Source organism: Purpureocillium lilacinum, assembly GCF_023168085.1.
Source record: "Purpureocillium lilacinum CBS 284.36 DNA, scaffold_8, whole genome shotgun sequence".
Classification (NCBI taxonomy): Eukaryota; Fungi; Ascomycota; class Sordariomycetes; order Hypocreales; family Ophiocordycipitaceae; genus Purpureocillium; species Purpureocillium lilacinum.
This window is the reverse complement of record NW_027072118.1, coordinates 2,111,696-2,139,111: the sequence shown is the minus strand read 5'-3', so window position 1 is coordinate 2,139,111 and position 27,416 is coordinate 2,111,696. Positions and strand designations below refer to the sequence as shown.

At 58.5% G+C, this 27,416-nt stretch overlaps 8 protein-coding genes across 8 annotated transcripts; 1 reads left to right on the top strand and 7 right to left on the bottom strand.

Annotated features, from left to right (window-relative positions):
* Positions 1-507: 507 nt before the first annotated feature.
* Positions 508-840, bottom strand: PLICBS_010377 (uncharacterized protein; the record flags this gene model as incomplete). Its single annotated transcript, XM_018326511.2, has 1 exon — positions 508-840. One exon carries the CDS (start codon positions 838-840, stop codon positions 508-510), a length of 333 nt encoding a protein of 110 aa, XP_018174831.2.
* A 2,551-nt stretch (positions 841-3,391) lies between these two features.
* Positions 3,392-4,439, top strand: PLICBS_010376 (uncharacterized protein; the record flags this gene model as incomplete). Its single annotated transcript, XM_018326513.2, has 3 exons — positions 3,392-3,497; positions 3,579-4,051; positions 4,113-4,439. The coding sequence occupies 3 exons, from the start codon at positions 3,392-3,394 to the stop codon at positions 4,437-4,439; spliced, it is 906 nt and encodes a 301-aa protein (XP_018174833.2).
* A 657-nt stretch (positions 4,440-5,096) lies between these two features.
* Positions 5,097-6,919, bottom strand: PLICBS_010375 (glutamate--ammonia ligase; the record flags this gene model as incomplete). Its single annotated transcript, XM_018326514.2, has 5 exons — positions 5,097-5,536; positions 5,595-5,764; positions 5,830-6,164; positions 6,698-6,790; positions 6,857-6,919. 5 exons carry the CDS (start codon positions 6,917-6,919, stop codon positions 5,097-5,099), a joined length of 1,101 nt encoding a protein of 366 aa, XP_018174834.2.
* A 5,775-nt stretch (positions 6,920-12,694) lies between these two features.
* PLICBS_010374 (uncharacterized protein) lies at positions 12,695-14,086 on the bottom strand (the record flags this gene model as incomplete). Its single annotated transcript, XM_018326515.2, has 3 exons — positions 12,695-13,590; positions 13,666-13,747; positions 13,901-14,086. The coding sequence occupies 3 exons, from the start codon at positions 14,084-14,086 to the stop codon at positions 12,695-12,697; spliced, it is 1,164 nt and encodes a 387-aa protein (XP_018174835.2).
* A 672-nt stretch (positions 14,087-14,758) lies between these two features.
* On the bottom strand, positions 14,759-15,192 carry PLICBS_010373 (uncharacterized protein; the record flags this gene model as incomplete). The annotated part of the gene is made up of 3 exons (XM_018326516.2): positions 14,759-14,917; positions 14,968-15,075; positions 15,127-15,192. The coding sequence occupies 3 exons, from the start codon at positions 15,190-15,192 to the stop codon at positions 14,759-14,761; spliced, it is 333 nt and encodes a 110-aa protein (XP_018174836.1).
* Positions 15,193-16,273: 1,081 nt separating this feature from the next.
* On the bottom strand, positions 16,274-17,377 carry PLICBS_010372 (2-oxoglutarate-dependent dioxygenase asL3; the record flags this gene model as incomplete). Its single annotated transcript, XM_018326517.2, has 3 exons — positions 16,274-16,635; positions 16,698-16,995; positions 17,051-17,377. 3 exons carry the CDS (start codon positions 17,375-17,377, stop codon positions 16,274-16,276), a joined length of 987 nt encoding a protein of 328 aa, XP_018174837.2.
* Positions 17,378-18,737: 1,360 nt separating this feature from the next.
* Positions 18,738-19,950, bottom strand: PLICBS_010371 (uncharacterized protein; the record flags this gene model as incomplete). The annotated part of the gene is made up of 3 exons (XM_018326518.2): positions 18,738-19,013; positions 19,117-19,331; positions 19,410-19,950. The coding sequence occupies 3 exons, from the start codon at positions 19,948-19,950 to the stop codon at positions 18,738-18,740; spliced, it is 1,032 nt and encodes a 343-aa protein (XP_018174838.2).
* A 5,087-nt stretch (positions 19,951-25,037) lies between these two features.
* PLICBS_010370 (uncharacterized protein) lies at positions 25,038-26,486 on the bottom strand (the record flags this gene model as incomplete). The annotated part of the gene is made up of 2 exons (XM_018326520.2): positions 25,038-25,891; positions 25,961-26,486. The coding sequence occupies 2 exons, from the start codon at positions 26,484-26,486 to the stop codon at positions 25,038-25,040; spliced, it is 1,380 nt and encodes a 459-aa protein (XP_018174840.1).
* Between the last annotated feature and the right edge of the window lie 930 nt (positions 26,487-27,416).

Below are 27,416 nucleotides of genomic sequence, written 5' to 3'. Positions count from 1 at the left end.
TGTGTTTCAATGAGTCAATAATTGTTTACTCTACCGCTTCACTTGTGACTCTTCGTCCCGGTGTCTCACTAGCGTGTCATGCAGGTTGCCGCAGAGCTATTTGTGCTACGACCTTGACCCCGAACTTGCCGTACTTGGTGAATGCTGCATGGCCGTGCAATTAAACGAACTGGAACTCTCTTAAGAGCACGGCGACTCATTGAAGTATCACGACGATTCATGTTCACAGAATAGCACATGATTTTGTCATTTATATATGTATATATGTAATCGGCAGCAAACACCTCTCACATTAGCTGAAACGAAAGAGGCAAAACCCCTAGGGTCGCCGTCTGTAAATTATCCATCGTCATACAATGAGTAGCCCCCTGGGCTCACTAAATCCTCCAGTTTGCGAGTTGCATTGGCTATTGAACTTGATGAACGGTCAGATCGACAAGCTTGTTCTCCCGCACACTGGGCCTACTCACAGTGCCATCGATCAAAGCACACACCCCTGAAAACGATCTAAGCACTGCCGGTGACGATGTTGCCGACGGTGCCGGCACCCTGCTTCATCATGTTGGTGATGATCTCGGTGGCCTTGGTGGGGTCGGTGAGCAGGGAGGGGCCGGCGTTGAGGATGATGTCGCCGGCGGCGAAGCCAGCGGCGAGGGCCTGCTGAACGACGTTGACGAGGGGGTTGTTGGCGCCGCCGGGGATCATGCCGGCGAGGGGCAGGCCGCCGAGGTTGGTCTCGCGCTTCTCGGCGACGGCGGCGAGGGGCTCCGAAACGGGGGCGGCGAGGGCGACCGAGGCGGAAGCGGCCATGGTGGCGGAGACGATGGCGAAGACCTTCATTTTGGGTGATGTGGTGGTTTTTGTTTGAGTGGTGGTAACGAGAGTTATTACGTTTGCGAAGAAGAGAAGATTGTGGTGGCAAAGAGCGAATGGAAAACTAAGAAGGTTGAGAATGAAAGAGTGTTGCTGGTGACGATGATGAGAAAGGGGGGAGGAGACGAGGCAGAAGAAGAGGGCCAAACGTCACGTATTTAACACCGACCGGACGAGGAACCAAGAGAGCCAGTCCGTATCGACGGAGTTTCCGCAAAGACAAATGAACTGCCCCCCCGGCGCTCGGAAGCGTACCGAAGCAAGCACATGGCTTGCAGACAGACAGAGAGACATGGACACACGGGCTCGCGCGGCGTCGATCCCGTTTCCTTCTCAGCTGGGCCTTGGGAGGTTTCAATCTCACAAAAGTCCGGTCGAAGCACCGGCGAGGGCCCCAAAAAATGCTAAATCGGCCCATAAACACACACACAGCCTTGTCGAACCTGACACAAGGAGGCTCGAGCGGCTAGTGACGATATGGCGGCGGCGCGCGAGCGTGCAAGCGCGCTCGGTGGGTTTGGACGTGGTGGTGCGCGTGCCTGGCAGGGACCTGCCTGGCTGGCAACTAAGACGGTAGACTACGGTAGCACGAGTAGTAGCAGTAGGAGTCGCACGAAGGAGTACATACGGAGTAGTAGTAGCAGTAGTAGTAGGGAGAGAAGGAGGTGTAGGGATGGTGCGGGTTCGGCTCAGGACCGAGCGGGCACCAGACATGGGCCATGTGCTGTTTTGGCGGCGGACCGGGACTTGGGGACTTGGGCCTATCTCGTTTCCGCGACTTGCCAGACTTGGAAACTCGAAGAACCTTAACGGGCTCTCCTCGTGCATGTATCTTGGTTTCTAAATCTGGTTGTGCCTTGCAGCAGCCCGATCTGCGACGCCGAGCGAGCCCGCATGAGCTGAGGTGTTTGTCTCCATTCTCCAAACGTTGCGTTTGGGCACATCCCGCATGGTTCATCATCATCTACATGCCAGTGAAGTGGACGGGTGGTATCCCGGCCTCACCGTTGCCTTCAGATGCGGGTGACACTTTGACTGAGCGGCAGCCCACAGCCCACAGTCCAAGCGAAGCGAAGCGAGGCGAGGCGAGGCAGAGATCACCGTCAGGGCAGCATCCGCCCGCCCAAGAAAACGTGCCAGGCTGGGGAGAGCTGAACGGGCCTGCTGCAACGCTGTCATCTCGTCGCCAAGTCCCCAGTGCCTCCAAGGGCGGGCGACCTGAGGCGAACGGGTTCGCCAAAATGGCGGGCGGTGCTCGGTGGAGCCGCGGCCCTGTGGTCCCGGGGGGGGGGGGGGGGGGGGGGGGGGACGGGCGCTGCAAACCGAACCAGCGAGCAAAACGGCCGGGGATCACGGTGCGAGAGGTGCGGTGCTCTCGCAAGAGAATCTCACCAGAGAAGCACGTGCAGCTTTTCAAATAACCCCCCGGGCCCCCGTCCCTGCCCGTTGTTTAGATCTTCGCCCACGCTGCTGCTACATTACCCCAGCACTGCTGCTGCCCAGCGTTTCAGCGGTTCGTATCTGCAGGGCTGGGCGGGGCCGCCGGCGGTTCACGTTCAAATGTTGAACATGTTCATGGACGAGGGGGGGGGTTTGGACGGAGGAGGGAGAGAGAGAGAGAGAGCCCAAAGTTTGGGTCGGCACCCATTTCAGGGCGGGCGGGCACCCCTTGTTTCAGGGCACATCGCGAACTCAACCCGATCGGGGCGCCACACGGACCTCCGGAAGTGGGGCCCCTCGCGCGAACCACCGCTCCGGGTCCCCGGGCACCGACTTAGACGCCCGCCCAGGCACAAGGCAAGGGCCCGCCCGCACCGCACCGCACTGCAACGCACCACGCGCGCCAGACGTCGTTGTCGTCCCTCTCAAATCTTTCTTCACCACCACCACCACCACCACCGTGCGCTCGAAACCTGCGGCCCGCTTTTGGTTCCTGGTTCCTGGATCCTGGCCTGGCCTGGCCTGGCCTGGTCTGCTCGGAGTGTTACACAGACCACGAATAGCACGGAGACTAGCCGGGAGATCACATGTAGGTGATTGGGGGCATCGAGCTAGGGAGACGGGCGAGGCGGTGACTCGCTGTCCGTCCTGTCCCAGCTGATGTGCTAGCGAACCTGTTGACGCTACTCTTCAAGTGGCACGACCGTGTCGTCGTCGTTGGGAGGCGGTGCAAAGTTCCGAGGCCGCCGCCCGCCTACCGCTCCGAATCGCGCAGGAGCCTTCTCTCGTTTGTTTTCAGCTAGTGTGACGACGAGTCGGCTCTTAGTCCGGACATGGCGTGTAAGAAGAAGTCGCCAGGAGAATATATAACTCGGCTGTCCGTCGGGTGTCGTTCATGGGAAGATCTCTCTACCCCTCCGCTAGCCAACAAAGTCTCTCGTTCGTATCCTCATTTCTAGTAATATTTTCGTTCGCTCTCCATTATAGTCCCGGCGACTTAGACATCGGACATCGCGTGCCAAGTTTCTCTTAACACTACTACTCTCTGTCGTTTTCACTTTAAAACACTTCGCCCAACATGCGCTACGCACTCCTTGCTTCGGCCCTCGTGGCCAGCGTCCAGGCACACGGCCTCGTCCGCTGGGTCTATGGTGCCAACGGCGTCAAGATGCCCGGCCTTACCGGTACGGTTTTTTTTTTCATCTTCGCAAGATAGCGAGCGATAGATCGTACAGAACAAGGAACTGATCAATGATGGGCCACAGTCACCGACGGCACGCCGCGCAAGTGCGTCGTCAACGCCTGCGGCGCGCAGGCCGACACGGGCATCATCCGCGACCAGGACATCAACGCGGGCATCGTCGGCCCGCTGGGCAAGACGCAGGGCCACGGCAAGGTCGACCCGGAGACCAACGTCGCCGTCTGGCTGGGCAACAAGCCCTCGCAGGCCGCCCCGGCCAACAAGGGCGCGGCCGACTCGGTGGGCGTCGAGGACAACCTCGGCGCGTTTGCGCCCCAGAAGACCCAGAAGAGGAGCTGGCGCAGAGACATGATGGACACGATCCTCGGCGCCGCGGCCAACACCCCCGTCCTTGGCCTTTCTGGCATTGGGCCCACCAAGGACACCAGCGACATGGGCAAGGAGGAGAACATCATCACCAAGACGGCTGGCGAGGGCAAGGACAAGGGCCTCCCCACCTGCGGCAAGGACGGTGTCATTGAGCTGGGCTACTTCCAAGTATGTATCGCCCTCCGCCATCTCCCGCGGCTCAATCGCCTCTCTAACCCCTCTCGCGCAGGTGAACCAGGACGGCGCCGGCCCCCTGACGGCTGCCATCGACTGCACGTCCGGCGGCAAGGATCCCAAGGCCTTCAAGACTGCCCAGGTCGTCCAGGACGCCCCCGGCCTTGGCATTTCCGGCCTGTCCATCGCCACGCTCGTCGAGTACGCCGTCAAGGTCAAGATGCCCAAGGAGTGCACCAAGTGCACGGGGAAGCTGGGTGGCGCCGACAACGTCTGCGTCGTCCGCGTGCGCAACAACGCCCTCGCTGGTCCCTTTGGCGGCTCTGGTGCCTTTACCTGCGACCTCAGCGGCGGAAAGCGCTCTGTCGTCTTCACGGCTTAGATCTGGGGTCAAAGGAAATGGGGCGAATGCACATAATCATTCGCGAGCTGTATGTGCACAGAGGGCATGTGCCGCTAGACGGTATATACAGGCTCTCATCATATTTTGTACTCTTTAATGTTTTATACATGACTATTTCACTTCAGAATAGCTCGGTTTGCGATCAAAAACTATACGAGTGTTGGACTCCATGAGTACTGCGGCCTCAAGGGCCATCACCTAGCGGCACGTCCGACAACATTGGTTCAACTCCCTGGTGACCTCAATGCCGAGCCGAGCTCACAGGAATGCTCCCCGTTGCACGTCGATTTGAATGACAGGTACTCCCCGCCTCTAAGTGACCCCTGTGGTGGGTGACAAGTCACATGTAAACATCACCAACACGATTGAAATAGGAAGCAATGGTGATTCTTCATCAATTTAGCCAGTAGTATGGCTTGTGTATTCAATTCATCGACGTCTTGGAATTAAAACGCGTCGTCTATGGATAGTAAAAAAGTCAAATTGTTGTCCCATGCCGCCATGCCCAAACGCCGAGAGAATAAAAGCCCACGAAGGTCTCTCCGCGACAGCGCGCGCTCTAGAGACCATCAAACCTCATCCGCACCTTCCTCGGAAGCGCGCGACACACGTTCCGTCCGTCCCCTCGACGCAGATTTACAGCTGGCCAAAGATGGACGTCATCAGGATCTTGGTGACGCGGTACGGGTCGGCGTTGGAGGCGGGTCGGCGGTCCTCGAAGTAACCGTAGCCCTTGGCGGCGGTTTCCCGGGGAATGCGGATCGAGGTGCCGCGGTTGGCGACGCCGTAGGTGAACTGCTCGATGGAGCCCGTCTCGTGGCGGCCCGTCAGGCGCTGGTCGTTGTCCTCGCCGTACTCCTTGATGCACTCGACGTGGTGGGGCTCGAGCTTCTTGAGGGCGTCCTCGATGTGCTTCATGCCGCCCTCGACGCGCATCTCCTTGGTGGAGAAGTTGGAGTGCAGGCCCTGGCCGTTCCAGTCGCCGCGGATGGGCTTGGGGTGCCACGAGACCTTGACGCCAAAGTCCTCGGCGACGCGGGCGAGGAAGAATCGGGCGATCCAAAGCTGGTCACCCACTGCTTGGCGTTAGCAAGATGTCATTCGCACGGGTGGTGGTGATGGGTGAAGACGTACTCTGAATGCCCTCGCAGGGGCCGACCTGGAACTCCCACTGGCCGGGCATGACCTCGGCGTTGGTGCCAGAGATGTTGACGCCGGCGTACAGGCAGGCCTTGTAGTGCGACTCTACGACGTCACGGAGGACGACCTTGCCGCTGCCGACACCGCAGTAGTAGGGGCCCTGACTTTGCGGGTATTAGCGCGACTGATTCAAGGGACGTTTGACATGGGGCGCGGGGCAAAAACTTACGGAGCGGGGAAGCCACCGCTGGGCCAGCCGAAAGGCCGGTCGTCGTGGTCGAGGAAAGTGTACTCCTGCTCGAGGCCGAACCACGGCTCGTGGTCGGCGTACGCCTCCATGACCTTGGCGCAGTCATGGCGGAAGTTGGTCTTGTTGGGGACGCCGTCGGCTGACCAGCACTCGGCCAGGACGATGATGTTGGGCGAGCCGCGGAACGGGTCAGGGTAGACGGCGCAGGGGCGGAGGTAGACGTCCGAGTTCTCGCCGGGGGCCTGGTCGGTGGAGGAGCCGTCAAAGTTCCAGACGGGGAGATCCTCGGGCTTGTACTCCTGCTCGGGGAGGGTCTGTAGAGCGGCGCACGCCGTGTCAGCGCAAACTTGATCACGAGAGAGCGATTCGTGCGACGTCAAGAGGGAAGGCAATGAAGTCATCGTCGCCGAGTGGGTCGCGCCGCCTCCCACGATTGGCCGAGGGCCCCCGGGCGCACCGTTGGGCCATGCGGGGTGCCATTTTTGGCCAAGCGGGCCTCAGCGCACGCCCGCCCCGCCAAGAAACCCTCAGCCGTGGCGAAACCCAGCAGGCGCGCCCCGTGAGTGGCCGCTGGAGGGGGTTTTCCAGGGCGCCACCCGGGTCCCCGGGGCGCAGCAGACGCTCCTGTCACTGACTGAGCGCTGTGCCCAGTCCGGGTGACGCTTGCGCCTGGGGCGGTCGGCCACACACACCCAGCGACGGAACAAATCGGGGGAATCGGTGCCCATCGTCGGCTCGTGTCTCCGTGCGCCCGGTCGGCTCTCGATGACGATGCAGGACATTTTGCATGTGTGCAGGGCAGGGCAGGGGGAGGGATTGGTGGGCGATGAGATCAGAGGCCACTCACCCTGGATTTTGAGCGAGTCTCGCCGACAGCGTCGACCCAGACGTACTCGGCCATGATCTTGCCCTTCTGGTCAAGCTTCATGTACTTGTTGACCTGTGCGTGTGTCGGTCAGCATTCTTGTTTCGTTTCTCGGGGTCGTTGTCGTCAGGGCAGTCGTACGGTTTCCGTCCGGGAGGAGAGGACTTCGCGAGTAGCCTGCGCAGAGAGCGAGTTAGCACACATGGCTCATCGTAAGGCGGTTGCTTGTCGCTGCACGCAGGGTCTCCCGGGCCCTTCGCGGGCGCGGTGCGCTGCCGCGTAAAGCGGTAGTGGGGTTCGCTGGCGGGCGGCCGCCAACCGGCACCGCGGGGGGGGGGGGGGGGGAGGGAGACCAGCAGCGGCGGCAGCGGCAGGGCATGTGTCAGTGGGTTACGCACCATGGTTGTGATGTCTCGTGCGCGGACGCAACAATGCAAAATAAGGGAGAGGGAGGATAGGATAGAGAGAGGTCTGTCGTCGAAGATGCGACAGCTGGGGTATCAACGAAAGCTGGGAAACGCAAGTGTGGAGGACTTTATCAGCAGAATCGAGTGCGAAGTGGCCCTGGGGCGTCGAGGGTTTTATGTTGTCGAGCCAGCGATGAGCCGTATCGAAGGCGCTGTCGTGCACCCATTCAATCATCCATCTCAGCCCACCCACACGCCCACACCCTCCACAACCCACACGCCGCCGCCCCCCAGGCCCGGCCCAAGGGTACTTGGGACGAGGTATAGATAAGGCGAGACAGGGGGGTGGGAGCCTCGCTGGTTCCGGTCCCGGGCCGTGACTGGGTGCGTGTTGGTCGGCACCCTCGCGCCATTGGCCGTCCCCGGGGCTTGTCACCGCTGCGCGGCCCACCTTGGCCACGCCTCGGCGACGAGACAAGCCGCCAGGTACCCCCTTCGCACTGCGCCTTTCAAGTTCAGTGCTGATTGCGGCGGCGGTCCTCGGCGAAGGCGAGCGAGCCCGGCCGTTGGCGCTGGCTCACGTCTTTTTTTTTTTCGGTGCCGGGGCAGCGCAGTACCTGGAGCCCAAGTATCGCCAGGCCGCCAGCCACCTTGCCCGTCCCAACAATAGCACAGCAGAGCGCTCACAGGGGGGGAGCCGGGCCAGGGCAGGGCAGCGGCTCACACGAACGCAGCGCAGGCCCGACGGGCGGTCTGCGGCCGCTAAATTCCCTCGGGACTGGGCGTTCCCATCAATCCCCAGATTCGGCCTCGGGGGGCCGGTTCCAGGCACGCATTCACAGGTGGGATGGATGGAGGGGAGCGAAAGCTACGACCAGTCGACCGATTGCGATTACTACTACTGCGCAAGCGCTCTCGTCAGTCTGATCTGATCTTATGACTTGCGATATGACTGAACGTTTTCCCCCTTGGCGGGCTTTCTCGTTCGCCTCCCGCAACGGAGGGTCAGGTTGGGGCCCCTGGGGCAGCGCGTGCCGGGAAGGTCCTGGCGACCGGAGCCCACACACGCCCCTCCCCTTGCCCCGGGTTTTCTTCTGATGCCTCGCCTCTACGGAGTAAATTGTACCTTTGGTCCATCGTGCTGGCCCGGCAGCGGCCCCATCAACGACCCCATCCAGTGACTCGCCGCTGCGCGTCGCGTGCGCCCTCGCCCTCGCCGTCCGCGGGTAGCCACGGCTGGTCGGCGACGGCGACGACGGCGGTGGGCGGGCACGGGGGCCCGGGGGGTGGGCCTGGGCGGGCTCGGCTCACGGTGAGTCGAAAAGCGACCCTCGCGTGATGGAATATTCTGCGCCTGATCCGCGCTGTAGCACCGCGTTGATGGGAGTGAGGTGTGGCGTGTGCAGCAAGTGCAGCAAAGTGCAGTGAGTGTGTGTGTGTGCCAAGGTGCTCCCGCCGGCCGGACGCGAGAGGGCGGCCCTGACGTGTGAGCGAGAGACACGGGCGGCGCGCCGGGTCGTACAAGAACGTAAAAGCCGGGCGCACGTCGCCGCTTCGGGCGCTTCAGGGCGTGTGTGTGTCCCTCTGCCGGCTGCTCGTTATCGCTTCAGGGCAGACGGGGCAGGGACGCATGCAGGCGCCGACTGGCATGTCGCTGGGCATAGGCTGGCTGGCTGGCTGGCTGGCGAGCAACCTAGCCACCACGGGTTGGCGGGGTTGCCATGCGACACACGCCCTCCCGCCGCAACAGCGCCGTGGTGGCATGGTGGGGTTCCCCTGTCTGCGCTCCTGCTGCCCTGTCCCGCCTTGTCTGTCCGAGTTGGCAGGCGGCATGTTGGAACCTCCACGTTTTACCTTTTCGCGCCTGCAGCAACAGCATCAACAGCAGCCAGCAGGGGCGGCTAGGTCGTTAGGCCTGACAGACAGACAAACAAACAGACGCCCACTTGCCAAGTCTGAGTTGGACGCGGCTGGGGGGACGAAGGGGGAGCGCGGCGCGCGTGCCTGATGAAACCGACGACATGCTGGCGGCGCGCGCACGCATCGGCAGAAACCTGTTTTCGCAGCGGGCGTCATTGTGATTCTGTGCTCTGTCGTAGCGTCCGCTGGCCCGCCGAACTGATGATCGGCCCGGACCTGCGGCGCTACGCCCACGTTCGTACGAAACTACGTGCCGGTTCGTACGTACCTACGTGCTGCAGCTGTCTCTCAACGCAGCGCCGAGTGTACTTGACACGAGGTACTATCCGCTGTCCGTATCCCACGCCCGTGTTGGAGCCACCGCTCTGAGGAGGCTTGTTCTGTTGTACGAAGTCAAAGTACAGTAATAGAAGCCCAGGTGTGGCGATGCAGCCCCGGCAGGGGCAAGCAGGCTGGCCCCCCCCCCCCCCCCCCCCCCCCCCCCCCCGTTCAATGGCTGTGCTGGCGAGGGCGAGCAGGCGGGCTGGGCAGCACGTGCTATTTTTGCACACAACCTGGAACCCTGGGGGCGTGGCCTGGGCGGCGGGCGCTGTTGGCACGAGCCTGGAAAAGTCTCCAGCACGCCAAACACGCCTTGGCGCCTGGATCCGGGGGGGATGGAGGGTTGAGGATTAGGGTGGTCCCCTGTGGCGCAGCGTGGCAGCAGCCCCAAGGCTCGAACTGCGCGGGCGGATGCCGGCCGTCTCGCCTCAGCATGGAACTGTCATGCACACGCTTACTTGACCTCCCGTCGTCATGCAGCAGCGTAGCGCGTCGGCGTGGTGCGCTGCGGGATTAGGTATGTATGTAGGTATGTGTGTATGCACCTGGTAGGTATGGTTACAGGGCACGCGGACCGCCGCGGGCTGGGCTGCCCTGCTCCGGCGGATGGACGCGCAGTGCACCGCAGCGCATCATAGCAGCAGATACTCGCGTCGCCAGAGGTTAGGTAATGGATGGCGGGCTATTACAGGGCGGCAGCCAGGGCCGTGGTGTCACCCTCCCGCAGCGACGTAATCGCAAAGGCAATCTTCAACGAAACACGCCCGGCTGTAAGCGCGAGTAATTGATATGCGCGCGACGACGACGACGACGACGACGACGACGACGACAGGCAGGCAGGCAGTCATTCATTCAGGGACGTCCAAGGGGTCATCATCCGTCGGGCACGCGACACCGAGGGTTGGCAGCCGCCGCCGCCGCGCCGCCTCGAAAACTCACCTCATCCATGCCCATGCCCAAGCCATGCCACGCCGCAAGCCGCCGCGAAACGAATTGCTGGGAACAAGACCCGAACTCGACTCGACTCAACTCGCTCGGGACTTGGAATCGAGGTACCGCCCCATGACCCCCAGCCCAGGACGACATTGAACCGAAGTCCCGCGCCCGGGCTCCATCCGGAGCGCCACCGAGGAACCGTCGCAGAAGCATCTTATCGCCGTCCCATGATTGGCCGGCCGCCGGGCTCTGCATACTAATTCTCTTCCCTCAGCATCCACATGCCTCATCCATCAGCGCGCGTGGCGGCCCTGCCCACCTAATAGCGACAAACCCACGAGCCGCGCTGTGCCTTTTCTTCCATCTCCCGGTTCTCCTTCAGGGCTCTTGCTGCACTGCACTGCTGCTGCGCTGCGCCGCGCTTGTTGCTGCACAGCACAGCACAGCACGGCACAGTACAGGACTGTGCTATTCCCACGCCGGGTCCTTATCCTTATCCTTATTCCTCACTGGCTCGCCCGGCCCCGAGATCGCTCGCTGGCCGTCTCCGAGATGTGGGTAACCACGACCTACGGAGCATCGCGGGTTGTCAATTGTTCGACTCGGCTTGTGAATATTTTCTCGGTTGACCCTGCCCGCTCTCCCGGCTCGTCGCTCGCTTTTCCCGTGTCGGCCGCCAGAAACATGTGTTGCCTCTCCTTTTTTTTTTGTCCTCGGGGGGTGCTGTGTTTGTTGCTCTCCTTCGTCCTCTCTCTGCCCTGTCTCGGCATGTGCTGTCCGCTTGACCGCTCCCGTCGCAGTACAGTACTGTAGTAATTCGCGCAAACCTGATTCAAAACCACACACGGCAAGGCAAAACTGAGGTATTCTGCGAAATATACCTCGTCCTGCTGCCGCTGAAGCGCCCGCCCCCAAGTACAAGTACGAGGGCTTTACCTCCCGGGACGTGTCTGCGTGATGGGCATCGCGGGCACGCGTATGTAGCGGCGACCGGCCTCCCCCTTACAACCCTGTACCGCAGGGAGGCCGGCGCATATAGGGAGTTACTCACTCGCCTCCCCGATCGTCGCCGCGTCTCTTCGCATACTCCTGCCCCCTAAAACACAAGTACGTCCGTAGTTGGACTGGAGAAGGGGGAAAGGCACCCCCCCGCAAAACGGAGACTCTGGGACAGACCCGCGTTGGACCCCTACGTACGTATATCGTATGTACCTTGCGAAAGGAGGTTCCCAAGTTCCGACAAGGCGTGCGCCCGCCCACACCCCCGGACCCCCTTCTGGCGTTGCTTCCACCGATCCAGTGTGGCCCCTCCATGCCCTCCTAACTTATCCGCACCCGCCCGCACACACACACACACACACACACGCCCAAAACCGGCGGGCAGCCATCGACTTACATTATTACAACACGAAATGACTACACCGGAATTGACGATCCCCACGAAGCGCCCAAAATCGACGCGGTCTGACCCATTTCCATTACCCGCGACGTGATTGTCACGATTTCGCGTTTCGCGGGCCGAGGATGACCCTGCGTTCGCTGCCCAGTTGCCCACCCCCCTCCCAATAGTAGGTATCTCTCACGTGTGATGATGATATGTGATGATAATCATGGCTCGATTGATTTGCTGCCCTCGTGCTACGTGCCACTGCTATTCAATTTTGCCCCTCGCTCCGAGCGAGCAACCCCGGATTCGGGCTCTGATACGTAGCGACCGACACCCGTGCGCGACTTTCCCGTGCCCCCCCCCTGAAATCGGTGCTCTCTTCCCCGGACCCGGAGAGAGGGAGACGTCTCTGGGGAAGAGGCCGTGCTGAGGCCGGGGCAGGCACCCCGACGTGCGTCTCCTGCGAAGCCGCGGGGTGCGGTCTCATGTCAAGGAGGCGTCTTGCAGTCCTCCCCCGGCCACTGGACTCATCATCGACCACGGGATCATTGCAACTGGTCAATTGAGAGATAAAACCAACAGCAAGCGTAGAGTTTGCCCGGGCATATGGGTGCTGATACGCCTGATTAGTTAATTGCATGTACATTTGCGCGTTGTCGCCGTAGCAGTCGCATTGACGCTGTGACCGACCCGCACACCGACACCGGAGATGCCTCCTCCCCCCCTGGCCTGGCTGCCAGGTTGAAGGTGTGAATCTGGGGAAAAAGTCTGACGACGATTGGAACTTGGCGGTGCGACCCTGCGTCGCCCTGCGCCTTGCGCCTCGCTGCAAGACCTTCAATGCTTTCTATTATTGGCGGCGGCGCTGTTGGTCGCGGCAAACACGACGATTCCAACGGCGCAACAAACACCCACGGCCACGTGTGATGTCTAACTAACGCTTGCCGTGATTCCATCCGTCTCACCAACGACATCATCATCTCTCAGCTGCAGCCCAGTAAGCTTCGCTCACGGCCTCAGCACCGAGTCTATAGGCACACCCCAGTACCAGCTCGCGACCGCCATTGCCCCGATGCTCATCATGCTCGCCATGAGGAAATTGACGTCGTTGTTGTCCAACAGGTCCCAGCCACTCTCGACCACCCGCGACGGCCGTTGGTCGCCGAAGCTGGACTTGCGATGCTTGTTGCTGATGCTGTACCTGTCCTCGTCCTCGTCGTCCTCGTCCACGGCTGAGGCGCCGAGCTTGTCGTTGGCCTTGCCGCCGTCGGCCCCTGCCAGGGCGGCAGCCTTGGCCTCGGCGCGCTTGGAAGACCCGCCTGCGACAGGGTCCGTAGACGCCGAGACCAGCACGCGCTCGCCCCCTTCGCCCTCCACAATCTTTCCGGATCGGACGTCCCTGACGGACCGCTGGAACAACCCGCCGAGAAAGCTGTCCAAGACGCTCCCCAATGCTCCCCAGCCGATGAGGAACGCCATGAATGTTCTCCGCTGGTCCAGCGACCACGGCATGCCGCCTCCCAGAGCGGGCGCCGTCTCCGGCGTGCAAGATGGGAGGAACAGCATAGCCGCCGTCACGATGACCATGGAGCCGAACAGGCCGGCCCCCAACCCCATGACTGTGACTCCGCCATTCGTCCCGCGGGGAACCTTGCGCAGGTTCCACGACGTGATGAGCCTGGGCTCGCTCTTTGCCAGGATCCCCAGCTCGGAGCTGAACGTATCAGCCGCGACCGCCGCGTAGTTGGCGATGATGCCGACAACGAGCAGGTCGCCGCCCCAAGAATAGCACATGGACCCCTTGGGATTCGGAGTGTTGGTGTCGACGAAGGCGGCGGCTCGAGCTCGGAGTTGGTAGGCGTGCAGCACGGTCAGGATGGAAGCCATGAGCGAGTTGGCAAACACTGTTTCAAGGCCCGGTCAGTGACGTGTCCGCCGGGCTGGTCGTAGAGCCAACAATGGCGTGCGTGCGTGCGTACCTTGGACGTGAGTCCGGGGCCCCTCTCCTCCGGACGTGCCTCGCGAATGCATCGTGAGCGTAGCTTTGACATTCTCCTTGATCTGAAGCGCACACGCGCGCGGAGGCGCAAATCGTCAGCAGCCAACAACAACAACAACAACAACAGCAAAGGGGGCAGTGCAGGGCGTGCGCGCGGCGAGCTCGCTTGCGAGCCTGCGCGCGCAGACAACACACGAGCTTAGGCAGCGACTCACATGCGTGACCCTCGTCCCCGCGAGGAAGAAGACGCAGAGCAGGACGAAGGGCAGGTTCCAGGGGTGGTAGGCGTGCGCCACGGCGGTCAGCGTCGCGGCGACGAGGCCGGCCGGGGTAAGCGACTTCTTCTTCCAGGCGCGCAGGACGAGCGCCGCCGTGGCGGGCACGGCGATGATGGGCTTCATGGTGACGGGCGACGACGCGACGACGGCAACGACTGGTGAGGGCGCATCCGGGGGACCGACGAGGCTGGGTTGCGGGCGGGTTTGGCGGTGGCGGACGCCTTTTGAGGGGAGCTCCCGGGAGCTGCTGACGTCAAAAAAAAGGCACCGAAAGTCAGCTGTCGCGCGCGTCAGCACGCCGGAGGTCGCGGGTCAGCCAAAGCGCTCTGGCCAATCACTAACAATTTGTGTGTCGCATGTGAGCAGCTCGCTGCTGCTGTTGTAAGAGAGGTTGTCAAAGGTACCGCCTCTTCGATACGGCAAAGCATTTCACGTACAACCAGCCACCGTAAAATGTCAGACGAGGAAAAGGCGAGCCGGCTGCTAGCTTGATGTTTCGAAAACGTTAAATTGCCCCCATAATCATGAAGAGAACCCTCAACGAGGGTTGGTCGTGAGGTCTCGATCGGCTGCAGGTTCACGCGCACTACCCTATATGCCGAGCCAGCAGGCAAGACTTGCGTAAGACAGTCAAGATAGACCCCATGCGCGAGAAGCGGGGGAAGAAAGGGTTTGGCAGAGCTCGGTCTATTACAGTGATGTGGTCTTTATCACCTAGGTACTCTGGGTTTTTGACGTTGATCTTGCCGTCGTTGCTGCTCAGCATCTTCTTCGCCAGCGCCTGAATGACAGTCATCAAACGTGAACGCCGTCCACAAAGTCAACCACCTGCGCGTTGGAAATGAATGGCTTGACGAACTGCACCCATTCCTTATGGTCAGGGTCCTCCTCCAGGTAGTAGGTCCGATCCTGTTCGTTCTCAAACAGGCAGAGGTAGCCGTGGGTCATGCCACGCTGGATCGTGTAAGCGGGGTGTCGCATCTCTCTCATTCAGAGAAACTCACGGCTCTTCCCTCCGGACTGTTGTTGATGCCGCCCCATCGCTTCACGTACGGCTTCTTCGTCACAGGGTGCATGAGCTTCTCCTGCAAAGCGACCATGCCCTCGGATGCCTGGGCTCAAATGTCAGCTGCGGCTACGGTCGCTGTGCCATGATGTCTTACTTCTTGGATCTGCTCCTTGGTGAGGTCAGACTTGAACTCGAACAGAACGATGTGATAGATTGTCATTTTTCCTGGCGATAAGGGAGTCCCAAGTTGCAAAAGGTAATTTCCTAAGATCCCGGCTGTGGGATTGTTCTTGGTGAATCTTGCTGATGATCAATCAACACTTCATCGGACGGGCAACCCGGCAACATATATTTGATCGTGAGCCTCACTCTCAATCAATTGACAAGTAGGTGTATTCAAGCGCCTTTGTGTGGCACGGAGATATGGACCGACAGCCGAAACGTTTCCATGTACGACGCGACGCTGTGCTTGACGGCCAGACTGGCGCTTGCAGGCTGCGTGTAAGTAAGCCCGAGCCGAGCTCAGCTTGTCGCCGCGCGTGCCGAGGCGCCTGCGCGCTTCATGCAGCAGCACGTTTGCCCAATCCGCTGCAAGGCCCCTCATCGGCGGCACGGAATATTATCTCGATGCGATTGAATCCATTGAATGTGTTTTGCCGGTGGTGTTCCCGAGCGATCGCAGCATCGCCAGATTCATCCCGTCATCTGGCATTGTGGCGCTCCAGGGGGACCGCGGGTCTTGTCGTGCAAGTGTTTCCATTTTAGTTCTGGTAGATGCAAGAAGCGGCGTTCAGTCAACTGAGCTACGGAGTAGACGGACCGGAAATCATGAGGCCCGGCTGTGGCTTCTACTTATTGCGTCGCGCGACTATTGGAAGCACGACATGGAGACTGCCAGGGTATACCGCTCTCGCTTGTATGGGCTCCCTGGTTGCGCTCGATTCTTACAGGCAATAGCGAAGGATCTTGATGCTGCACCTGTGCTACGATGGAGCAACTTAGCAATTTTGGGAGCGCACTGAGTGCCTGCATCAAGGCAACAAGGCTTGGTACGCGACGCCGGACGTGATTGGATTGGATTGTAAATGGTATTGGTACGGCTCTGACGTTCGACAATTACAGTCCGCCTTGAAGCATCCATACATCAACTGCATGAGAAATAAAGACAACGTTTGGTCGTAGGCTTTAAAGGGCCTTGATCATGGACATGATGAGTGAGGTGTATTCCATATGACATGAGTCGATTGAAGTATGAGCCCTTCCAAACGTAGCTGCACTCCGAGCGCTGAAAGATGAGATGATCACTTGAGAGCCCTGCCGCTGGCGCCCATAGTCTCAATGAGTCGCTGCCTGATGTGCTCGCCAACGACAGTCTCCACGCCCGACCCGTCCAGAGCCTTGCACTTGAGCTTGAGCTGGCCGTTCAGAAAGAACGGAACGCTGTACCTGTGTGCGTCGGTGCTGTTCACAACGCGGTGCCTGGCGCTGCGATAGTATCCCGCACTGTATTTCTGCATCATGTCTCCGATGTTGACCACATACGAGCCCTCCTTGACCGGGACCGGAATCCACGTCTCGGTCGGGGGGTACCACACTTGAAGGCCCTCGCGCGACGGCTCCTGGAGCAACATGGCAATGCAGCCAAAGTCAGTGTGATCGCCCACTGTCGCAAGGGTCAGCTGTCTCTCATCCAAATCACAAAATCCTTGGGGTGGAAGATCATACCTCCAAACTGCTTCTCATTCTTGACCGCTTGGGGTGCATAGTGCAGCAGCCTCATGGGCATGGAAGGGTTGACGGCAAGATCGTCAAAGACATCCGGCTTGCACGCCCATGCCTTCGGAAGGCCACGCGCAAGAATCTTAAGGAGGATCTTGACCACGTCGAGCATCCTGCCCTGATACTCCATGATAGGATCTTGAAAGGCTTCCTTCGGGAGGGACTGTGGCCACAAGTTGGGCCCAGTGGAGAAAGTCCCTGCATCCGGATGATCGGCCGGCACCTCTGCGCCGATGATGAAGGCCTAAGCACCAGGTCAGTATGTAAAGAAGTAGTGAGCAGCGATCAAGACGGCGTACCTCCTTGGTGTCTGGAAGCAGCCCCTCCTTGTGGGTCTGTATTCCGGGCGCCTCGTAGCCACGGTGCGACTTGCCAAGGGACTTGGACAGAGAAACGTCCAATTTCTCCTCCAAGGGGAGAGTGAAGAAGAGTTTGGCACAGTCTAGGGCCTTGTTCTGTTCTTCCAGCGAGACGCCATGGCCCACGAGATAGAAGAAACCGTAAGTCGTGCAGGCGTGGCGAACGGCCTCCACCACATTGCGGGCAGACTCTCCTGAGGGATCAGCAATGAAGGCGCTGATGTCCACAGTCGGGATTGCGTCTGGGGCGGTTGCGATGCTACCCATTTTTGCAGACCAAAAAGTGTAAATGGTGTCGGGGCGGGAATGAATGGATGCTACAGCGCAGCGCCAGAGGTTCGCAAGCCAACGCCGCGGGCCGTTCATATACTGTCCTCATATCTTCGGAACGACCCAGATCTTTCTTGTCCCGGGAACAAAGGTGGTACGATACTCTCGATGAATGTTGGAATTTGCATGCCGACCGTCGTTGGTGAAAACCGTGTAAACTCAGCCCCTCCAAGTCCTACGGATGTTCACCGCTGCTGCGCTACTTGCTCAGTTCGGATACTCCGACCCGACTCGGACGCACGAAAGAGCCGATGCAGAAAAAAGACCAGGCCAATTAGATGTATGACAGGGCTCAGCTGTGCTGGCTCGAGTATGTCCGAAATGCACCTTCTTCCTCGCACTTGCACACCTCAGTCGCTCGCCGGGCACACAATACGACACTGCTCTGCGCCGACTCGAATCTGATCTATAACCCACCCGCTGGACAAGCACAATTTTCCGATGCTACAAACTCACAGAAAGATTACAACCATCACCATTCGCGAATAGTAAATGCTCATCTTTACCCACTACAACACAACATCTGCAATGCCTGGACAAAACGATTTCCTAGTCCAGATCCCGGACCGGTCCGGGGAGCTGCCCACTCGAATGCAGAATATCGGCGCCCATCTGGCCCACAACAAACCACTGCTCACGGCTGGGACACTGATTCTGTCTGGGCCTACGTTGGAAGGACACCCGAAAACCTCGGAAGAACCGTTGCCGATCACGGGAAGCGTCTTGATCTTCAGGACAGGGACGGAGGATGAAGTCAGAGAGCTGCTTGCTGTGGACCCGTTGGCGAAGGCTGGTGTTTGGGACTTGGATAGGGTCACTATCACGCCGTACCGATGTGGTCTCTGGAAGCCGTACTAGCTGTGTGCTTGCTTTGCCATCTTGATGGGGTTCGGTGAAATTCGGATCGCGGTTGTGCTCATTCGTATCAGCTGCGATTGACATGTACAGCAGAGGGGGACGTTATCCAGAGATAGTCAAGACTGATATCAGAGCTGGGTTTTGCATGCTCGAGATTGAGACGGTGATATGACGTGTCACTGTGGGAGTAGGAGTGACGACGGACAACGCAGGGTTCATCTCGTCTTCTTATATCGGACCTCGGTCGCATGAGGGGGGACCTTTCAATGACTTGCTGGGTCGACTGCTCGATCTCTACCTCGGCACGTCATTGATAGGCAGGATCTTGGTCAACATGTCAATTCAACCTCTCTATCCACTTAATTCGCGCCTCCCGCCACGCTTTTCTTCTGACTCGCTGAGGTAGTCAATGGATCAATCGATGCCTAATAATCCTGGCCTAGAGCCTGACCACAATCTTCTTGGCGGAGACGCCAGCGCGGTGCAGATCCACGGCGGCCTGCAGGCTCTCCAATCCCTGCCCGGCAACAAAGGGCTCGGGAGATGGCACGTACGAGCCATCCTCCAATGCCTTGGGCAGGAAGTTCTCATAGATGGCGGTCGAAACCTCATTGTCCTTGATGATGGTACCAAAGACGGCCTCCAGCTTCACCCCCTCCGGGGGCTCGGGGAACCCTCTCTTGCAGGTGGCTACAAACTTCCTGCCATGAGATTTCTGTGTAGAAAGAGTGGAAGGTCAGTGTCTCGTCATGACGCACAGGGTCGAGTAGTCTAATGTTTTGACCACTCAAAGGCCGAGTCGAGGGCTGGCAACTGACCTGTGCAACCTCAACGCAAGTGGCCCAGGCCGCTGATCCAATGCAGTCCAGTACACCGGCCAGCTCTCGGTCCTTGAAGGCGTTCAGGAGATCTTCCTTGACAGTCGCGCTGTTGTAGTCAAATGCTTCACTCGCCCCAAGTCTCTTCACGTAGTCAAAGTTTCGAGCTGAAGCAACAGCAATGACCTCATAGCCGGCTGCAACACACAGCTGGACTGAATATAGAAGTCAGCATCACATCGTACAAATGAGACATAAGAGGGCCTTCAGCCAGAGACAGGGGTTCAACGTACTGCCGTTGCTGCCCACACTAGACGCCCCACCCCAAACGAGCACAGTCTTCCCAGTTGGCTTTTGTGCAGGAACAGTCGGAAGCTGAAGGTTCAGAAACTCGCTCCGGAACAAAGCCGACGCTGCAGTCGAGAGACCAAGAGGCAGAACTGCAGCCGTCTCGTGCGACATGCTGGCAGGGATATGGCTGGACATGTTGGTCTGCAAGATCGTGTAGTGTTGAAAGCCAGAGTCCTCATGTCTCCCGGTGGCCATGGCCACAGCGTGGCCGACGACCCGGTCGCCTGCCTTGAAACGGGTGACATTCGGACCAACGGCTACGACCTCACCTGCAACATCCTGGCCAAGGATTGTGGGATACTTGAGCGGGAAGAAAGCCAGGTACTGAAGATTCCCATCGACGGGATTGATGGCAACGACATGGTTCTTGACGAGGATCTCGTTGTCGCCAGGTGTCCAGATAGGAGCCGGCTTGACCTCAAAGGGATGGGCCTTGGCGGCAGTGAGATAGGCAGCAGCGTTCTGGTTGGCGTTGTTAGACATGGCGGAAGGGTTTCTGACGAATTTTCTGGCCGTAGTTTTCTGCGGGACAAACGGTGATCTGATTTGATCTTTGTATCGTGCCCGTAAATGTCTAAGACGCAACTTGAACTTTAAAGACAGCCTCTGAATTGATGCACAATACGGCCAGCAATCTACGTTCTGAGCGTCCCCTTAAACCAGCTCCATCGGCTCTGAGCCCTTTCCCTTCAAGATCCAACTTGTCACTATCGTCATGCAAAATAGCGCAAGCCCGTTAACGAACGTTAACGGTGTCCGCAAGTCCGAGATGTGTTTTCCCGAGCTCCTGATCTATTTCCCCGAGCCATCGTCGAGCGTGCTAATGCAAGGCCCTTGAAGGCGTCCACCCCTCCGGGTGTGTGTAGCAGGGCAGACGAACCTGCAGCGTTGGCGCGGGTGGAGGGATTGCCGGACGGCCGGCAGGTCTCGGCCTCCGTCCAGTGTAAGTAACTCGTATGCGAGCCTTCGGTGCATACAAAGCGAAAGATCAAACACATGCAAGTGCCACGTTTGTAGTGTTGCACTGCCATGCGCACGGACTGTGACCGGTAGAGCCTTCACCTTGCACGGAACGTTGCTAAACGAGGCGAGAATGGGGAGATGTTTACGAGGCGGCTGAAGAATGTCACCTCGACATGTGGGCCATAGTGCTTGACAGCTGAGGCAGGGCTGATCTGGGGACGAACGGTCGCAGTGACGATGCCGTCGTCCTCGAGCCGCCCCCAGACCCCGGCTCCGAATGCCGCTCCCGCCCCCAGCAAGCGATTGCGAAGAGCCCAACCAAGTCCAATGTGCCTTGTGGTTCCAGGCTTCAGGCAAATACAACGCATCTCAGCAGGGACATGAGGCTTGCGGGCCGCCCGATTAGCGACAAGCTGGGCTTGGGCGCCATGACCATATCATCTCGTCTAGGCTCAAGAGGGGCCGTTTGTCCACTTGATCGTATGCAAGATCAAGGTATTACGAGGTTATTCGTCCGATAAACTAAGACACTCCGCCCGAGGCTGAAGCCATGTGCAAGGGCTCCGGCACAGGTGGGCTGGATAGCAAGCGATGCCAGATCCGACATCGCACGGAAGGTGACGAGGCTCAAAGAGCTCAGCGAGCGAGCGGGATGTGGGACGGCGCGTGGCCGCCGGCAGGGACCGGGATTGAGGCCGGTACGTTGGCGATCAAACCATATGTGCATGCTCCGCGGTTCAGGGTCGTCAAGGGGACCAGTTGAGGGCAGCCCGCCGGAAGTACAGGCTGGCCACGCGGTCGAAGGATGTCGAGCCCTGCACCAAATAAGTCAGCGGCGGAACAGGTAAGCAGGAATGACAAGTACCAGAGATATATGTAAAAAGACGGCGCGGTACCAAGGTGTGGTTCGTTATCGACCAATCAGGCAAGTCGTAAGCCAGCGTCGTACTGCAGGGTCGTGTTGCCGTTGGCCTGCATGGGCCCTTAACCCATGGGGAGGCAACTATAGGCAAACGGCTGATTCCGTAAATATCAAGCGTGGCAAAGGCCAACATGTCAAAGCTTCTAGGCTGAACATTGGACCGTCCTAGCCGTAAGCATGCGCTTTCTATATTGCCCCTCCTAAGGATCAGAGTGTTGGTTATATATTTGCCAAGACCGAGCAACGTGGACGCCAGGCATGGCATGCATTGCCGTTGTGCTGAGACTCGCAGCTTGTTACCCCTTGTCGTTTGGGCCAAAGCGTCTCAGCAACCACTGTCTCAAAGACCTCGTGTGTGTCGGCAGTTGAGCCCACGTTGGGTGACCTGCGGGACAATCAGCATAAGCGACCAACATGTCCGAGTCAGTGGAGGCAGAAACCCGTCCACAGTCACGTCAGCGACCGGGTGGTGCCTGCGAAGAATGCCGGCGCCGCAAGCTACGCTGCGATCGCCGGCAACCGCAGTGCGGGATGTGTGCTGCTTCTGGGTCCGAGTGTCATATAACGACAAATAGGGCACCCCGAGGCCCAAAGCGTGGATATCTGAAAGCCATGCAGGCTCGCATCGGCAAGTTAACCTACGACGTGAAAAGATTCGTTCTAGCTAATACAACATGCAATGGTTCGGTGACTGCAGCTGCATTAGAAGGGTCAATGCTCAAGCAGCAAAATGGCGCTGATGGCATCAACATGCCTGTTCAGGAAACGTGGACAGAGAGTCTTCTGCAAGGCCAACACACAAATTCGACCTGGGACTTCCCCATAGCAGAAACAGAGGCGTTTCTGCATGACCTAGGTAGTATCAACACAATAGCCTGTCTACCCGAGTCCTCTGGGGAAAGCAACTTTAGCTCTGCAGATACGACAACCTCGACATCGCCACTGCCCGTCCTCGAGATTGGCGCCGAGGAACCATTTCTATCGGATCTAGACTCAAGTCTGGGGCCGCTCGACTACCCTCAAGGGCTATTTGCAACAAAATTGTCAAGCTTAATGCAAGCAGAGCTGTACGTACGTCGGAGACACCAGACATCGTTGGGAATGAGTTGTACCAGGATATCCAGAGCTATGAACTGATGTCGAACAGGGACCAGCTGTATTTTGACAGGATTCACCCGTTCACTCCAATCGTCCACCAAGGCCGATACGCGGCGTGGGCGCGCCTCGGCCAAAAGACCAAATCGCAACTTTGCCTACAATATACATTGTGGACATCAGCTGCATCGTCATCAGCCCATTATCAGGATATGGGCGACGCGCTTTACCAGGAAGCACGTCGGCTAATGGAAGAGATGGAAGAAAAGGGGACAAGCCCTGCGACGATAGAGATCGAGCATATCCAAGCTTGGCTCTTGCTTGCTGTGCATGAGTTCATGTTTGTCGATTTCCGACGCGGCTGGATAAGCGCCGGACGAGCGTTCAGGCTCATTCAATTGGACTGCTTCCGGAACATTGACGCATCGAACAATGCAACCGCCTCACAGGCAAGCTGGGTCGACACTGAACAGAAGCGAAGAACATTTTGGATGGCATACTGCCTGGACCGCTTCGTCAACCTTCGATGTGGCTCACCACTGACTTTTGATGAACAAGTAAGTTGTCGTCAGACGGCGGCGCTTGCTGGACCACTCAATGCTGACATTACTCTTACAACAGAGCATGATTCGCTTGCCGGCGCCGGAACCAGCCTTTGAGAACGACCAGCCAGTGCTGACAGGATATCTTGCGGACGCAATGGCTTCTCAAGATGCCAGCACAACGTCCCACTTTACGGAGTGCATAGTGGTAGCTACGATGTGCGGGCGCATCTTGTCGTACCAGCACCAGCTCTCCAGCACGTACGCAGCTCCCACGCAAGATATTTTACATCGATATACCGGCATCGACACCATTTTGATGCAGAGGATGGAAGTGTTTTCTCTCAAATATGCGCCGGCTTTGCAGGACGCGGACCCGATGCTCATGTTTATTGGCATGATGTGGCGGACAGCCGTTCTTTTCCTCTCGCAGTCCATGGAGCGTGTAACACCTCCAGATGAGATGGGCAGTTTTCTGGGATCTAAGCTTGCACGATGCTCGGCATCCGCGGTCCAAGAGGTCGTCGGGTTGATGGGCAAGCTATCATGCCTCAATTGGTTCAAGGTAAGTGTTTTCCACGTTACTTGTGGTCGTAATCTAACGTCGGTTTAACTCTAGGTGCATCCGCTGACGCCCATTCCGCTTTCTCTATGCGCCGAGCTCATTGCGTCCCATCACGGCAATGAATCACCGGATGAAAAGTTGCCCGTCATCAGGGAGTTGATGCGAGGTTTAGCAAGCTTTAACAATCTGGGTCAGGGTCTGTACAGCTATCCATGGTAGACTACAACGATTAGAACTAGACACTTCGGGTATATTGATGGCTGCTGCGGCGTCATCAACGTGGGCGGGATTTTGCCCTGTAGTTCTCCAATACCGCATTTAACATCTACCAAGGCAACTGGCCATTATCGGCATGTGTTCGTGGAGAATCCTCGTGTAATCGAGTACTGATGAGGGTACCGGATCAGTTACCGCATCTGACAACCACGGGAAGATCTGAGACTATTGGAAAATAGTACACTGAAGCCAATCTGCCAAGTGTTCTTCAGTTGTGGCCTCCTCTCAAGAGATGTACCAATAACGTGTCGATCTTGAAACGTTGCCATGCTCGCAGAGTCGTAACCACTTCCGGTCCCCACCCAACTCCCAGCCGCAGTTTGGGGGAATGGTGGGGGGCTCGTTTGGCCATCGACAATAATGCTGCACTTTCTGCACATGAGAGAGTCCAGACCCCTGCAAGCCGACATGATTGCGGGACGCAGGCGCGGAGCGCAGCCTCGGCCCAGCCGCCTTGGGCGTAGGAGCTGGCGCACGGGGCGGAGAAATAGGCGCATATGGATACGACATTGCGTGCGCCCGGGGCCTCAGCCGGCCTGACGCGCCGTTGCGAAGATTCGATCTCGCCTTCTCCATGAGGAACAGGCTTGGCGCGAACTCACGGCATCAAGTGCCAGTCAGATCTCTGGCGCGGAAGGCAGACGGCAGGGGCCAGCGGCAAAACAGTAGTCCCGGATTACTTCCTGGCACGGGTAAAATCCCCTCAAAGATTGATAAGAAAGACTGTCAAGCCTAGCATGGGTCTCTTGGTACGGCATTAGGCAGTCCATCCCGGCTGCCGTCCTTCCGGCTGGGCAAAGTGATTGCCCACAGCGATTCGCTGTAAACTCGCTAACCGGCCGACAACCGGTGCAGGGAATCAAACCCCTGGAGGACCCTGGATGCCCCAAGAACGCCTCTCGCGACGGGGCGGGGGAGGGTGAGGAGCATGCCGGAGGGGCGTGTGCGAAGAACCTGGTGCATGCAGGGCGGTTCAGCTGGGCTGCTCACTGTCGTGCTCCTGCAAAGGAGCCCTGTTGACATCGTGAGTGTCTGCGCCCACCATCACAACGAGTCTGTCGTGTAACAGTGCACAAGACGTAGTGCAAGAGGGGCAATACTTCATGTTGCAAGCTCCGAGACAACAACTGCCGCCCATTCTCAAGATTTTAAGCTACTTTGTGCGACTGGTTTCAACAAAGGACCCCACCAAATAGACTCGCTCCACCTAATAAAGATTCTTGTCCTTTGTGGCACCGTTGATGGGTGCGCGCCGCTGCTTGTAACCTTGAAGTGAATCCCTGACCATCCTCTCGTAGTCAAAGTGCCAGATCTTGAGCGACCGGTCCTTGACCTCCTCAAAGCACGTCTGGGCCTTGATTAGCTTCGTCGCATCGGCCCACTCCTGCTGCTGGTGCAGGTCGCACACGCGACGGCTGCTGTTGACGACCCACTGGCTGCGCGTCTGCCGCACTGCGCTGTAAGTGTCGAGGGCTGCAATTAGCGCCCGGCCTTTGTCGCCGGGGCTTTTTTGCGCCTCGACGACAACTTGCTCCATCAAGGTGGTAAGGCAGAGCGCGTCCTCTATGCCCATACAGGCACCAGCACCGTGGTGTGGACTGCTTGCGTGGGCTGCGTCACCGGCGAGACTCAGTCTGCCGACGTTGTAACTCGGAACCGGGAATTCCCAAAGGTCGAATATACCCCATTTGCTCAGCGTGTCAGGGAAGCAGTCTACGAGGTTGAGTACAGGCTGACTCCACCCTCGGACCGCAGCCTTGACATCATCCCTGGTGCCTTCAGCCACCGTCTTCTCATCAGTCCATTCATTGGGGTCGCGAATGAAGGCCACGGCGTTGATCATGGTATTGTTGGCCACCGGATAGTGCAGTATGTTGGCGTTCGGGCCGACGTGGTTGTGCTGGTTCGTGGCTTTGTACGCCCCGAGGGCGCTCACGGCCTTGTCCATAGGAATCAGGGTCCGATAGGCCACGCAATGTGAGTACCGGGGACGCGATGCAGGGTGGTCGTCTCCAAACATGATGCGTCGAAGGGTCGACTTTACGCCATCGCATCCAATCACTTCAGTCCGTCAGCATGTAAGCTCATCTTATAGGCTCAGCTGCAGTTTGACTTGAGTTCAATACTCACCGGCATCAGCCTCAGCTGTCGTGCCATCTTGGAATGTGAGCAGGAGCTTGTTTTCACTTCCATTGTCATGCACAGTCTCCAAGCGCTTTTTCAGCTCTATAACGCCTGGAGGGATGACCTTCACGAGAGCCTCCAGGAACTGATCCCGGCGACAACCCTCAAAGCCCCTGTAACCCGCGTTGAGCTTGAAGAACAGCTGCTGTAGGGACGGGTCGTCGCGCTGTCGGTCGTATCCGTCGATCCAGCGCAGATAGTCGTTGGGATCTTCGTCGCCACCGTTCGACGTAGCAACTGATCCACTGGATCGAAGGGCCACCGGGATGGCAGGGTCGATCAAGTTCATGCAGCGAATTGCATTGGCGGTGAATGCGATGCCAGCGCCAATTTCGCGAAATCCTTGCGCTTGCTCGTAGACCTTGACTTTGACACCTACTCGAAGGAGGCCGACCGTAAGCACGAGGCCAATGATGCCGCCGCCCACAATGACGACATCGACAGAGTCAGCCTGAGGCTCAGTGGAAGCCATTATGAAAGTTTCGGTAATTTCCGTAACACGGGAGAAGTATTGGACATGAAGTTTGTGCGTTAAGTTGTCCGGCACGTAAGACGAAATGGCAACAACATGGTCTGAACTCGGTTTTAGTACACGACGCTCGCGATGTTTTAGCAAGCAAGTCTCCCAACCTGTGGCCAGTAGGCACTATGCAATGTTCCAAGCAAAACAGGCGACTCGGCAATAGCAATTGTAACGAGGTTACAGTTGCGCGGAATGCCATGGGTGAGTCTGCATGACGGCAGTGGCGGGCCGGGGAAACTAACTCCACGCTCGGGAAAAGTGTCCCCTTGCTACTGATTAGCAGACACCACAAACAAAACGGACCTGGCAGCTACGCGAGATGGAGTGGCATGACTTCGATAGCCGCAATGCAGATGAAAGGGCGTTGCTCAAGATAGTTTCGTCGTCACGACCACGACTTGAACTGAGGCTTACTGCAAGGGGCGTGACCAGGGATTCCGCACGCCTTCTCGGGCCGGGGATACTCACGCCCGCGGCTTCACATGGTCGCATCGCAGCCATTCTGAGTGTTTCCAGCTGCTAGGTTGGCTGTTCATCGAGCTTTGCAATCTCGAGGTTCGCCAGACTGACTTCTGGCAGCCTTTGGCCGGTTGAGAGTCCTGCCGAGAAGCCCCGTAAGGAAGGGCATCTACTGAGCGTTCTCATGTATCAAGAACTCTGGGACAGGGGTACTCCGCGCAGTATTCCCAGCCCGGATACAGGAGTAAATATGGGTTTATTGGTGAGCCAATACCAGGAGCAGGAAGTGAGTTCAGATTGCACCGAGCCTTCAATGTTGCTGATGAGCCTGAGGATCACAGAAGTGCCCGTCCCACTTCCCAGCCGAACATCATAAAGGGGTGAGAGTTACACTTTAGACGTCCACTCATTCTCCCTTGC